This window comes from Taeniopygia guttata, chromosome 7 (assembly GCF_048771995.1).
Source record: "Taeniopygia guttata chromosome 7, bTaeGut7.mat, whole genome shotgun sequence".
Taxonomy (NCBI): domain Eukaryota; kingdom Metazoa; phylum Chordata; class Aves; order Passeriformes; family Estrildidae; genus Taeniopygia; species Taeniopygia guttata.
In genome coordinates, this window is record NC_133032.1 from 28,583,953 (window position 1) to 28,598,251 (window position 14,299).

At 45.6% G+C, this 14,299-nt stretch overlaps 1 protein-coding gene across 2 annotated transcripts in view; it reads right to left on the reverse strand.

The window, feature by feature from the left end:
* The window catches only part of SLX9 (SLX9 ribosome biogenesis factor), a 39,498-nt gene that overhangs the window by 6,245 nt on the left and 18,954 nt on the right, over positions 1-14,299 (reverse strand). For both annotated transcript variants that reach the window (XM_002196389.5, XM_041717462.2), the window contains exon 3: positions 1,408-1,476. In XM_002196389.5, coding sequence (XP_002196425.3) covers positions 1,408-1,476 — 69 coding nt within the window. The remainder of the gene's footprint in view (positions 1-1,407; positions 1,477-14,299) is intronic.

The following is a 14,299-nucleotide window of genomic DNA, read 5'->3' on the forward strand; positions in this document are numbered from 1 at the left end:
GTCACAAAAGCAGCCCTGGGACAAGAAGAAACAACAAACTCAGATTTAGGAAAACAGAGATGTAGTGATAAGTTCAGCAGTCCAAGCTAGGTTCTCTTTTGGGGGACAAAAAGCTCTTTCTCTACAAGAACTGGCAAAGGTTTTAGATACTTCTGTGCCTGTAAAGCACTTCTAACATCTAGTACCTCCTAAGACAGATAATTTAGCCTGGAGTTTACTGTCTTAGTGTTCTCAAAGCAAAGACTCCGCATTTCACACGTATTCCCTCATCTTAGTAATTTCAGAGCCAAGAGAAAGGGGAAGAGGCCACAGCAGGGCCAAAATAGCACTTGTGAAAGACTGATGCTACAAAGGCAGCAAGAGGGCTGGATTAAGACCATGTAGGGATCCTGCTCCTGGGCTTTTCCAAAGCAGCTGACCTTGACTAGCACAGCCATCTGTGTTCTGTGTCCAAGCAAGATGTCCAGGCACTCAGCAGCTGTTGGCTGGTTGTCTGGGAGGAGGTTTCCTTCACACCCATGCGTGTTAAATTCATACCTTTTTATCTAAGAACAGTCAGACACACCTTCAGTGCAGCTGGTGAAATCAAAGTTTAATGAACTTGGGCTCAGAGCTCAGGAACAGAGATCATTTGGTGTAGCAGAAAGCCACATCCCTCTGCCCCAAACACAGTCTGTGTGCAACTATGTTGGCCAAGAAGGTGTTAGGAGAAAAGCCTGTCCCAAGAACAGCTTCAGGTGATACAAGGAATTCCTCTGCCACACTGGGTACAACAGCATAGTCCCCTATTGTGCTAAGACACCCAAAGCAAAAATAGGAAAAGAGAAGCATTTCTGCCATGGGCTGGGTTTGTTTAGCTCATATTCCACTGCCTCGAGAAAGGCCAGACTCTGCTAAGTGGGTTCACTGTAGCACATGGGAAAGAGCAGTAACACAGCCAGCAGTGTCCTCCTTACTGAGGGGCAGGAGAGCCCACTGTAGGGCCTCACCACAGAGGTTTGGGATTAGCTGCTGGCAGCATGGAGCTCAGCTCCAGCCTGTCCTGCCACCCCTATGGCTCCTGGGTGAGGAGGAGCTCCACTAGACAGCTACTCACATCTGTACCAGAGTTTCAAAAGATAGAAAAATATGCTACATTTACACAGGCACAGTGCCCTTCTGGATAAACAAAGTGTTTATGTAGTCACATATATTACATGTGGCAAAAAAATCAAAATTAGAACCAGGGCAATGACTAAGTCTTGGTGCTAAACACTGAGAAACAATACCTGGAACTTTTATTCCAGTGCTGGGGAGGGATGAAGATTTCTGAGAAGCGTTCAGCTTCTTCCAGCACCGTCACCAAACCCAGAGTACAGAGATCCATCAGAACTATGCTCTGTGATATCATGTCGCAGGAATACTCACTCTGCAGCCATCTTTCCTTCCTCAGCTTCATCTTCTCTTTTTTGGAAAGTACTGCTTTTTCTTCCAAACCTAGAAGAGAAGAGACAAGAGATGGAGCCTGGCTCCTGCATAACAGATTCTGTTCAACCCTTCATGCTTTTGAACTTGCTGGCATGGCAGGCAGATCCAGAGGCCACCCTGCACCCCAGCTTTTAGCCAAACAAATCGAATCTGCCTCACTGTGAATTAAAAAACAAGAAACAAATAAGTAGATCAGATCATCAGCATCAGATCACAGAATGGTATGGATTGGAAAGGACCTCAAAGCTCATCCCATTTCAAATCCCCCTGCTGTAGGCCCCAGAACAGCATGTTCCAAGCCCCATTCAACCTGGTCTTGAACACTTCCAGGGATGGGGCAGCCACAGCTCCTTTGGGCAACCTGTGCCAGGGCCTCCCCACCCTCACAAGGAGAAATTTCTGAAATATATCCAAGGCAGCCCTAAGGAGTAGCTGGTCACTAGCAGCTTGTAAAAAAGACTAGTACCTACTATTTACCAAATTCAGTATTGGAAAGCAGCTGCTGAGCACTGCTATCCAATATAAAGTAAAATACTATCACAAATATTTTAACTGGAGTTCTGTTGCAAGTGCTATAAAATTATATCTTATCTCACATGTTTAAAACAAAACTGACTTTAGACAACTTTTCTCCTGAAATGTGCTGGAAATACCAGAATTCCAATGGAGTAACAAGCTCCCCAAAGATCATGCCATTCACTTTAGCTTATTCTTAAGCCCAGGGAAGAAAAAGTACCTCTTTTTCCCCTCCCAAAGAAAGAGAATAAAGAAATTCAGTACAATTATGAAAACAACTCGTTAAGGATAACTAATCTGAAGCTACAGATCCTCTAGGATGATTTAAACAAAAGCATCCTTTAATAATTTCTTAAGAACACAACAAACCTGCTGGGGCCAAGGCTACCTTCCCATAAAACCAACAACCACCACCATGTTTTGAGTTTCTAAGACAGGGAGAATGAAGCTGGAGCTTCCACAGCCTCATTTCCCAGAAAAATAAATTCCCAAAAAGCACTTACCACATTTGTTGTGGTATAAAAGCAGATGCTGAAAGAACAAATTGCGTGGTCCAATAACCAAATCTGAGTTACGCCCACCCCCATCACCCCACATTTTCCTGGTTTCAGGGGAAAAAAGGATGAATTGTAGTCAATTATCAATACTTATTATTATTATTGTTATTATTATTATTATTATTATTATTATTATTATTATTATTATTATTATTATTATTATGGACTTATTATCCCACCCCAATGATCTCCAGAAGGCTGCCTGCACAGGACACCACAGCTGCTCCAGCCTGCCCAAATTTCAGCCATGGCAATGCTGGGAAGATCTGCCCCTCATCTGGAAACACACTCATGACTTCACTGGAAAAACATCGCCTGGCAGCTTTTGTTAATGAAAATAAAAAGGCCCAATTCAGCCAGCTGGCCAACTCTAGTAATAACAGCAATTCAGGTTTGGGTTGGTGTTTTTTCCCCCAAAACAGTAGTGGAATATTTAAGGAAACAAAAAGCTGTTTTCCTGGCAGGAACCCAACCTTGCTGCCGGCTGGGGGAAGGTGGCCACAGATAACCAGAGGGTGCCTGAGGGAAAGGAGCTGCATCCCTCCTGTGCCAGCAGCCAGTTCCTGCCCTTCTCCATCACTTGGCTCCCTAGACACTCCTATTTCCATATCCTAGCCTGCCCTCAGAAGGCTGTTCAGCTGCTTGAAGGTGCAAAGTTGTGTTTGGCAGCTTCCAGTTATGATGTCGAGTGCCAAAACCGCTGGAAAGCCACTGGAGAACAGCGAAGGCAGAATTTAGCTAGTTAATTAGCAGCACAGACTGTCCCCAAGGTAGCCTTTTATTTTTATTTAGCTTGCAAGCACCTCTGAGATCAAGCCAAACCACAGCTCCATTTTAATTATTTTCCTGTGAAATCAGAAGGTTTTGAATCCCCCTCTCCAGCCCATTCCACAGGTAATTTAACAACACTTGCCTTTGAAACCCTATGCATGGAGGAAAAGTGAGCAAACCCCATTACATTAGCTAAGGAAAAGGTGAGCAAACCCCATCACATTAGCTAAGGATAATTTCCATACTATAAACTTGACAATTATTTGTTTTAGCGAGAACATGCTTTTTTCTTTCTTCCTTCTGATCTGTGCAGTACAAGACATGCCAGATACAAACAGGTTAAAAAAAAAAACACAATAGCTTTTTGCCACCTGCATCAAGCATGTGGTACTACTCCTGGCAATCCTCAGGATCCTGCTTTCATGACAGAGAAGCAGATTTTTGAGGACGGTTTCCTTAATTTCAGAAATTTGAGGGTTTTTTGGTAAAGGACTCAGACTAAAAATAAAAATAGAATATATATATATACACACCCACACATATATATATATATGTGACTATTTTTCATAAAGAACTTCTTAGACTAAATATATCTATAAATCCTACCTTAGAGATCCCCATTTTATCCTTTCTAGGCATTCAGAAAGAAGCTGGAGTGAGTTAAAGCTGTAACACTACAGGCTTCCCTGCCCCAAGATCCCACTATTTAATTCTGGCTCTGCAGCCAAGAGGGTTTGACAGTTCCAGGAAACTACATTACTTGGAGCATTTGGCCATTACCAGAAATATTCAACAAACCTTTGCAATGCCACATGGACAGAGGAGGGTCCTTCAGCACCAGGCATTTGCTCCCTGCTGCAAAGCTCCTCCTGCAGCTTCATTAAGAAATGGCATGTAACATTAATATTCCAAAACCCCAATCAAACATAAGAGTAAAGCTGTTGCTGCTCAAAACATAGTATTTTGGCAAACTGAAGTTAAATAACAACAGATGTTTTAATTTTAGCCTCAGTTGTGTAACAGCAACAATGAGCATATGCCTGCAGCTGTGGGATGAGTTAATGAAGGATGTCAGACTGCATCCAAAAGCAGAATATTGGGTGTGGTTTGGGTTTGTTTTTTAAAATTACATAGTTTCACTTGTAAATTGTGCACTGCTGTTGTCCAATGAAAGAGCCTGGGAAACGGTAAGGTCAGTCTCCTGGGGCACACACAACAGTGCTGTGACCTGGCAGCTGTCAGTGCACCGCCCCTGAGGTGTTCTCATTCCTCTAGGAACAGAGCTGAGGGACAACACGGGCCAGGCAAGAAGCCAGCCACCATGTCCTCTGGCAGAGAGGATGCTCCACAGCTCCCTGCCCTCATCCCGCCAACAGCTCCCAGTCAGTGACCTCCAGCTGCACTGCTCCCAAAAGCTCTGATGCACAAGGGTCACTACTGTGACCAAGGCTTGGCGGTGGCAAGGACAGAGGCAGGGACTGTATCTAAGCTCTTTGTCCTCTTGCTCTTAGGGGAGCCCCCAGGGACAGCTTGGTACCTGTATGTAGGCACAGAAAACCCATTTAGGCCCTGCTGCATCCTGAGCAGGCTTGGGATCCAGTGCTGGAGGAAAAGGTGCCAGCTCCTGCTGGGCCAGGGCAGGTTTCTCCATGGATATAGCGTTTGCATTTCAGGATCTAAAACAAGCTATGTTATTTTTGTTCACACTTAATAATTACACCGGCATGCACACACTCTTCCTGCCCCAACGTGGAAGGTGTGAGAAACAACCCTCACTTTTAAAATTTTCAAAAGGTTTATTAAACCTTGACAAAAATTACAACAAAGGACTGAATAAGGAAAAATTGCAGTGCCTGGAGCACTCTCCCCCCTCCCCCCATGACTCCTCGACAGAATAGATGCTCTGCCTTTTATATCTTTAGCTCCTCTGAAAGTTTTGTCAGTCAACTCTTTTCCTGCCATCCATTGGTGGAGACTACTTTTTACATCTTGATTGGATGTCAGGTGTTATGTTACCTCCTGGCCACAAGCCAGCCTCCTCTAAATATCTTGCCTACTAAGGCTATTACAAGGGGGGGGACGGAAAGAGGACTGTGGAATGACAACAATTACATTACTATACATCTATATAATATTTATCTCTTAATTGTGAGAGCCAACTATTACATTACTTATCTATAACAAAAGGCATCCTACAAAAAAGTGGGATCTGCATTCCCTGCCCCTTCAGATCCCCTGGTTATTTGAAGCAACGCCTACTTCCAAGCCTGGCTTTCCACTGGAAACCCGGAGCAGCAGTGCAGCTCATGTCCTCACACCAAGGTCATGGCTCTGTCAGGCCTGGTAAACATCCCCAGGCTCCAAGCAGCCCCAGCAAGGGCACAAGGCCTCCCAGGGCAGCCCAGCTCAGCCTCAGCTCACAGAAGCACAAGTGATGCTCCATTAGAGGGGGGAGCACGTCCCCTCGGGAGGTGACCGGGAAGTCACAATGTGCACAGCAGTCTGCGAAAGGCAACCTCACTCAGAGACAAAATTTGTCCTTACACATGGTATCTGAAATGCTGCTGGCACACTCAGCCCCTTCCACAAGGTAAAAGCACCTCCTTCTCCTCTGCCCAAGGCCTTGTCCATTTTAGGTCCTCATCCTTCCCCAGCAGCCCTCCCCAGAAGAGAGGCTGCCCTTCGAAGGCTCAGTCACAGCCAGGGACACAGAGGATGCTCCGGGTGGCCCAGTGTGTCACTGCTCTTAAAGCCACTTGTGCAGCTGAAGGTTATTTTTATAATCAAGGCTAAAATGCCACAGGAAACCCGGATTTCTCAGCCAAGGACTGCACAATGCCTTGTCTGAGACAGGAGATTCGTATTGCTATTTCAGGCTCAAGGAATCAAAGAAATCATAGAATGGTTTGGGCTAGAAGGGACCTTAAAGACTAATTCATTATAAACCCATGGCATGGGGAAAAGTAAAAAGAAGAAAGGGAAAAAAAAAAAAAAAAAGGACATGTCTCAGTATTCCCTGATGTGGAAAACTTCAAAGCCCACAAAACAAATGTAGAAAGGCTCACCCACAGACAGGTGCCCTGGGAAACATAGGGACTTTCCAAGACCAGGTGTGATCTCCTTCAAGCAACAGGGCTTCCCAGATTTGGGAGAATGAGTCCACTCATAAGGAAAGATATTTTAACCCCCACACACCCTTTTCCATGTATCTGCAACAAGGGTGTGTACATTTCTTCCAATGAAAGAGTTCCCCGAAAGTGTCATAAATTACACAGTGCAAATGTTCTCATTTGTCAAGGAATGGCATGGCAAAGAAGTTGACTTTTTCCTTGCTATCACTGGCATATATTTGCTCTCTGTGCAGCCCCATAAACAATTTAAAACCAGTGATCACAGTGAATTTAATTTTATGACCAGCAGCTCTCAGCAAGCTCTTCTGCAGCTTCCAGACTTAAAAAAGGTCACTCAGCTACAAGAGCAGCAGAGGCTACAGCATCAGTGCACCATCCCTGGAAGCATTCAAAAGGTGTGTGGATGTGGCACTTGGGGATATGGATTAGGGGCACATCTGGCAGTGCAGGGGGAATAGTGGGATTCAGTCTTAGAGAGCTTTTCTAACCTTAACAATTATATGAGTATATGAATGGCAAAGCCTTCTTGCAGCCAAGCTGGTACAGGGAGCTGTAGGTCTGCAGCAACCTTGGATTTTCCACACTCAGCCAAGAAACCTGAGTATTCCAACATCCTGCCTGAACACTGTGAGTAGAGAAACCCCACCAGAGGCTTCTGAGGGCAACTTCACAGCCCAAGCCCCCTCAAGAGAGGAGAACCAACCATGCTTTCTTTGCTTCCACCACCCCATGTATAAGCCCAAGAGAAACATCTCCAGGAAATGCAGACAGTGGAGCTGAGGCCAAATGCTGCTCCAGGCAGCACCAGGGAAGCCTGGACCCTCCCTCACCCAGAGGAAACAACACTGACTGGCTCAAGATATTCCTGAAGAACAAAAGTTGGTGAGCTTGTACAGTGGCATTAAGCATTGCCATCCAGTTAAGGCAGCTTCCTCTGCTGCAATTCAGACATAGAGGAAGATGTAGGAATACATACATACATACATACATACATATATATATATATATATATATATATGGATATATATTGTTCAAAATCAGACTCTTGGGGAAAAGCTTCCCTGGGAGCACAGGCAATCCTCGCTTCCCCAAAGCCCAGCCTTCCCAGAGGTGCAGCACCCAGCCCTAGCAGAAGTTTTGCAGATAAGCAATGTGATCCTCCTTGGGATTACACCCACTATACCTGCTTCCCTGCTCCAGGTACAGGCCACTAAAATGATTAAAGAACTGGAATATCTTTTATTTGAGGAGAGGCTGAGACAGCTAGAAAAGAGGCCTAAAGGAAATCCCATAAATGTGCATAATACCTGATGGAAAGGAAGATGATGAGGGACACAGACTATTCCCAGTGGTGCTCAGTGACAAGTGACAAGGAGCACACAGTGAACCACTTGGTTTTGGGATAATTTTTATGATTTTTTTAAACTGTCAGGAGGTTATGGAGTCCCCAGGTCTCCGCCCATGGAAACATTCAAAACCTGACTACACACAGTCCTAAACAACCTGCTTTATCTGATCAAAGTGGACCACCAAAGTAGACTCCAATGAGTCTGCAGCACAATTTGGACAGTTGGCAAGAGTCCTTTCACCGAGGACAAAAATGTATATTTCAGCAACAGAGATACACGCACCATAGCTATTTGTGTGGATGTTGTAGTTTCAATAAAGGGCAATGAGAAGAACAGAACACCATTTCTATAAATGCTTGAACAGCAACCAATCTCTGGAATGAGATTTATTCTGAGACCAGGAGTAATTCATGTTTAGCAATGGGTAAATTCTCTCCTTAGGGCTTACTAAGGGAGGCAGAATACTGAAACATTGCTATGCTTTCTGACAATGCCCTGCATTTGAAAGAGATTTTCCCCAAAATATCCTTTGCTTTTCTGCTAATAAGATTACCTTTGACTATCCTATCCTTTGAGAAACTTTAAAAATCAGTAGTTCAATATCTCTGCAATATTACACAGTGAAAGATCTAGATCTGAAATAGTTACACTATTGGATTTTATCTGCTGCTTCTTATTTATCCAAAAAAGCAAGAATTTCCTTGTCTTTTAACTGCATATTAGCTAGTAGACAATTAAACTGGCATTCCCTAGGGAAGTTTTCCATCTCCAGCCACTGGTTCCTATAACCCCTCTCATACTGTTTTTGGCACCTGGTGTTTCTTTTACCTATGCCTTCATATATGCTCTTTCAGCACCTTCAGGGAGGCAGCTCTGCTTTATTACATCCCCAATGGATGGATTCAGTGGAGACACTGCATTTTATCACAGAATCACAGATTTGGGTTGGAAGGGCCCTTAAAGATCATCTAGCTCCAACCACTCCTGCCTCAGGCAGCATTTTATGCTGTATTTGCTGCATTTCCCCTCAAAGCCGAAGCAGTGGCCTGATGGGGTGCTGGGGAAAGGTGAGAGAACAGACAAAAAATAAGGAAGAGAGGGAAACAAAACATGGATTTAAAGATGCTGAGAGGACAGAGGGACAGACTTCCAAGGCAGACAGACAAATATGTCACTGTCAAGTGCCACTGCAGCACTGGCAGCAGACCAGCTGCACACAGGAGGAGGTATGAGACATCACCCAGAACGAGTTGCAGAGTTGTTTCTGTTTCTCGGGGATTACAGCAAACACCAGGATCTGTTACGGGCAGTGCCCCACCTTCCCCCCACTCCCACACACAATACATTCCATGGATCCATTTGTTTGTTTGTGGAAGTACCCAGCTTCCCTCATTTCTTGGGAGTCAGGTTTAGCATTCAAAGCCATTTTCCTGGGAAAAACAGGCCATGGTGGGATTCAGACAGATGGCATCATCTGGAATCATTGCTTTAACTGAAATGAGGAAGGACAGGCAACCAGACCGTGTTCACTGTGCAACTTGGTGAAACAAGTGCCTGCAGGAACCACTCCCTCCATCATCTGACAAGGCAGGGATGCAGGCAGTACCAAGAGCTACAGCTGGACCTTTCCTCAGATGGAGCTGGAGAAAGAGAGGCAGGAGCAATCACAGAGCTCAGCCCTTCCATCCTGCTAAGCACAGACAGTGCACACTTTACCTGATGGCAAGTGTTGGGGAAAGAATAGAAACTAATACAACAAATAAAATAATAACAGCACTGCCAGCTGGTCAAGGGAAGGGATTGTCCCACTCTCCTTTGCACTGCTGTGGCCTCACCTCATGTCCTGTGTGCAGTTTTGGGCACCACAATACAAAGTAAGACATCAAGCTGATAGAGAGCTTCTGAAGAGGGACCACAAGGATGGGAAAGGGTCTGGAGGGGAAGCCTTATGAGGAGTGGCTCAGATTACTTTGCTCAGTCTGGCAAGACTGAGGGGAGACTTCAGTGTGGTCTTCAAGATGCTCCTGAGGGCAAGCAGAGGGGCAGACACTGACCTCTTCACTCTCATGACCAGTGACAGGCCTCAAGGAAAGGGCAGGGAGCCGAGTCAGGGGAAGTTTAGGTTGGATAGCAGGAAAAAACCTCCAAGATCATCAAATCCAACCACTAACCTACCAGTGCAGGTTCCACTGCTATCCCTAAGCACCACAGGCACCTTCTGAACACTTCCAGGGATGTGAGTCTACCATTGCCCTGGACAGCACCTTCCAATGTCTGACCGCCCTTTCAGTGAAGAACTTTTCCCCAGTATCCAAGCTAAACCTCCCCTGGTGCAACATGAGGCCATTTCCTTGCTCCCTAGGAGAGAGCCCAAGCCCCACCTGGCTGCACCCTCCTGTCAGGGAGCTGTAGAGAGTGAGATGATCCCCCTGAGCCTCCTTTTTTCCAGGCTGAGCCCCCACCCCAGAGCTCCTCCTCATCAGGCTTTTGCTCCAGAGCCTTCCCCAGCTCTGCTGCCCTTCTCTGGACACGTGAAGGATCTCCCACCACACATACTGAGGAGAGGCTATGTGATGTTTTACACCAGTTGTGGCACAGAGGAAGCTGGCAGGAACTGTTTCAGGCTAATCACACAGCTCCTATTAAAAGCTGCCTTTGGCCAGAGGTTTTTAAATTATTTTAATGGATAAAATCCAGTGTGAACTGGTAGCAGGATTTCACAGGAGAGAAATATTTTTTTCCATATTAAGCCACATATCCACAATAGACCCCCTCTGTAGGGAAAGGGTGGGAGTCAGAGCAGTGGAGACCACCAGGGAGCAAGGAGGACAAGGTGGATGTTTCTGCACTCTGTGATGTGGAGGCTTGGCAGACAGACACATCTTCCAGCCAGTAGCTACTCAGCTCCTGAATCAGGTCAACCACTGGCAGACAGTGTGAGTAAAGGAGACACTGCCATCTCCCAGGAAGCCCCCAGAAGCAAGATGTTAACTGGGATTACTCCAGCCTGGCTTCCTGGGAAGTAACCACTGAGGCAGTGTAAGGCTTCTGAAAATGTACGATCAGTGAAGAACAATGAGCAGGAACAGCCAAGAAACAACAGCACCAGCAAAACAGCAATGCCCAGAGCACCACTAGTCAAGGGATTCATAACCATTAAAAGCAAAAGAGAAAGCAAACACCACTCCAAGGTCCATCTGCACCCTTCCTCTTAACACACACATGCACTGTGCCAGCCAGTAGGTAACAAACATTACTGGAATGACAGACTCTTACACATAATTAATATATTAACTCATTTGACTGCTGAATGCCCAGTGATCAATACTTAATTATATTTCCAGGCAACAATGCCAGCCAGAAACTGCATTGAGTAGACTCTGCAGATAAGTAACTCCAGGGTAAAAACAAAACCATCAGAAGATGAGCAGTAAGTGGGAGTTACATACAGGAGCTTCAGCAGCACAGAGAGGAGAAAAAGGATCACATCACAAACATCTCCACAGTGAAGGAGGAAGAATTGAGCCATGAAGGTCAAGAGAAGACTGTCGAAACTGGTTGAAATCATAGTTTCAAATGACAGGAGCATAAGGATGAAGCTCTTGCAGAGAGAAAAAGGGGGGAAGTGGGAGCAGCAAGGGAAGGGGCAGAAACAAGGATATTTAAGGAAGCTGGACACCCACAGTACACCATTAAATGTTCAGTGAGGTTTGCCTTCCAATAGAAAGGTGTGGGGCTGCCACAGAAAAAACAAAGCCGACAGAAAGCCCACCTGGGCAGACAGGGAAAAGAGCTGGCAGGAAGATCATTTCTGTTCGTAGCCTGGTGACCTGAAGCACCTACTCACTAAAGCCTTCTCTTTTCCACAGAGCACATAAGGCATAGATTGGAGAGATACTCTCCTTCCATCAGCTGAGAAGGAATAAGCATTCAGGGGCACAGCAAAAGGCAGAGAAGAGCTGGGAGAGAAGATATTTCCCCCCTACCATTCTTCCTCAGTGTCTAGCTTGCTAGAAGGGCATCAAGTACTTCACTCCAGCAATTTCCATTTGAGAAGCAATTGTGCTTATGTCAATCAATGCTTTCCAAAAAAAGCTGAACCTATGACTTTTGAAACATGACAGCTGACCCAAAAGTAACATTCAAGCCTAATTCCCTGCGTCCCTCCATCTCCCATGGTAACAACTCTTCCAATACCAATGTGGACTTGGACTTGCCCAAAGTAGGAAAAGACTTCTAAAATTTATTCCTGAAGCCCTCCCTTCTTCATAAGTGTCCAGAAATACAAGGATACATGTGCAAAACCATGACAAATCCTAGCAAAACATTTGAAGATCTACAAAAGTATTCTTCCCAGGTAACAGTTTCCCTGCTTCTTCTTGGGAGATTTGTTAAATTAGCATCTAAAGGGTGTACTGCAATCCAGACTTGAGGAAAGGGATTTGCTGGATGGCCCTAACACTGCCAAGTAGTTATCTCGGGCATTAATCAGAAATAGCGCTTTAGCATCTACAATCAAGTGTGATTTCACCAAAACACATATTCCAAAAAAAACATGTCAACATTCAAAAAGTCTGAGTGTGTTCTGCCACACCTAAGGTAGGCAGCCCTCACCCTTGGCTGGGCCACACATCAGAGAAGGAGCCCCAATTTAATTTAATAAATTCCCTGTTCAATCTACTTTCCTTGCAAACTGGCAGCCTCTTCCAACACATGCCTGTACAGGCAACGTCTCCAGAACACCACTCCAAGGTCTCTGCATGCCAATGCCCCACCTACTGCTAAAGGGATTGCAGACACACTCTCAAATTCTGCAGTGATGCTGGCAGGATGTCTGGGGGTGCTTTGGGGAGCAGGGAAGAGGTCTGCAAAGTGCTGACTTGCTCCGGGGAATACTGAATGCAATATTGGATTACTTGGCTCTAATGGAACTAAAGAAAAAAAAAAAATCAACTGTAATCGACTTCCATGTTAATGACACAGAGCCAGGGCTGCTTCCCCTGGAAAGATCGACATGGAATATGAAGCAGTATCAATACCAGCGGCAGTATCAACACATGACATTTGGAAACCTGGCACAGAGACAACAGCGAGCAGACTCCACAGCAGCTCAGGGTGCTGGTACATGAGAGCTTAGCTTATCCAAGCATTAGTTGTTGGTTCTTCCACCCTGCCTCCCCCAGGTCCTACACACAAACCCAACTCCCCTGCACCAGGTCAGCTTCCTGCTTTTTCATGAGCTAAGCCAAGCCAAGGGAGATGCATGGTCAGGAGCACAGGGAGCTGTGTGAGCCAGCTGGACTGATCTTTCAGACTTCAATCCCAAGGTCTAAAGTAGCCACAACCTATTTTAGACAGAAGTTCAAATTCATCAGTAGCAGCATACCTCTAGGCCAACTGTTGTCCCTACTCCAGCCTGACATGAATGAGCACACAAGCACTCCCAAGTCCTCAGGACAGGTTCACAAGCAAGGACAGAGGGAATGTCTGCAGAACCTCTCACAGCTGGAGGAACAGGGGCACTCAATGGATTTGGCACTGGTGGTACCTACAGCTTTCTACCTGTGCAGCTCACTAGTTTGTTTTTTGTAACAGTCATTAGGCACTGGAGGGGTCAAGTACCAAGCTAAGCATTTTGAGAAAAGTGCTGCTCTACACTCCCAAGGTTTTCCCTGCTGACTGCTGTCAAAAGATGGGAGTGCCCAGTTTGGATACTCTTCTTGTTCTGACACAGCACACCAGCCAAGCCTTCTGTGTGGGTAGGGATGATCTTGTCACAGTTAGAGATTCGGCAGTGACAGCACCAACCAAGGCATGAGAAACAAGAGAAACACGAAAATCATTGGTAGACCCACCCCAACCCTCACCTTGGAAACACAGTTCTCCCATGCACAGGAACCCTAGAGAAATACATGTCTGACCATCAGAACGAAGACATAAATGCCCTGATCAAACAATTCCAACTCTGATTGCAGCCTGGAAGCAAAAAACAGAAGCAGCTTCAGAAACAGCTCAGGGGTCAACATCAAGCAGCAGGTTTTGACCTGCTCTAACACCAGCTCATCAACAGCCTGAAAAATCCTCCTTCCTCCCCTATTTTACTCTCTCCTTTAGTACTTTTAGCTACAGATTTCTTAGTTGGGTTCTGCCTCTTCGCAAGGACCTAATTAGAAGAACAGCCAGCCAAAAATGCAGAGGCCACAGCTCCACTGGGAAAAAGGCAACATGTGGCATGAGAGAAAGGAAATGACCAGAGGCACAACTTGGCACGACACCACAACTTTGACTTTTTTGATTTCCCAGCCACACTCAGACACAGGACTCCAGAAGAGCCCCTGTTGTTAGACAGAAGGTAAAGGAGGGAAGCAGCTGGCAGAGGACTCCTACAGAGAAACCTGGATGCACACACTGAATAAAAAGCTTTGGGAATGAATTCTGTGTCTCCCACATCTTTCTGTTAAACAGTTACAATGAACACTTCTACAGCATCTTTTCTTTCTCTTCTTCC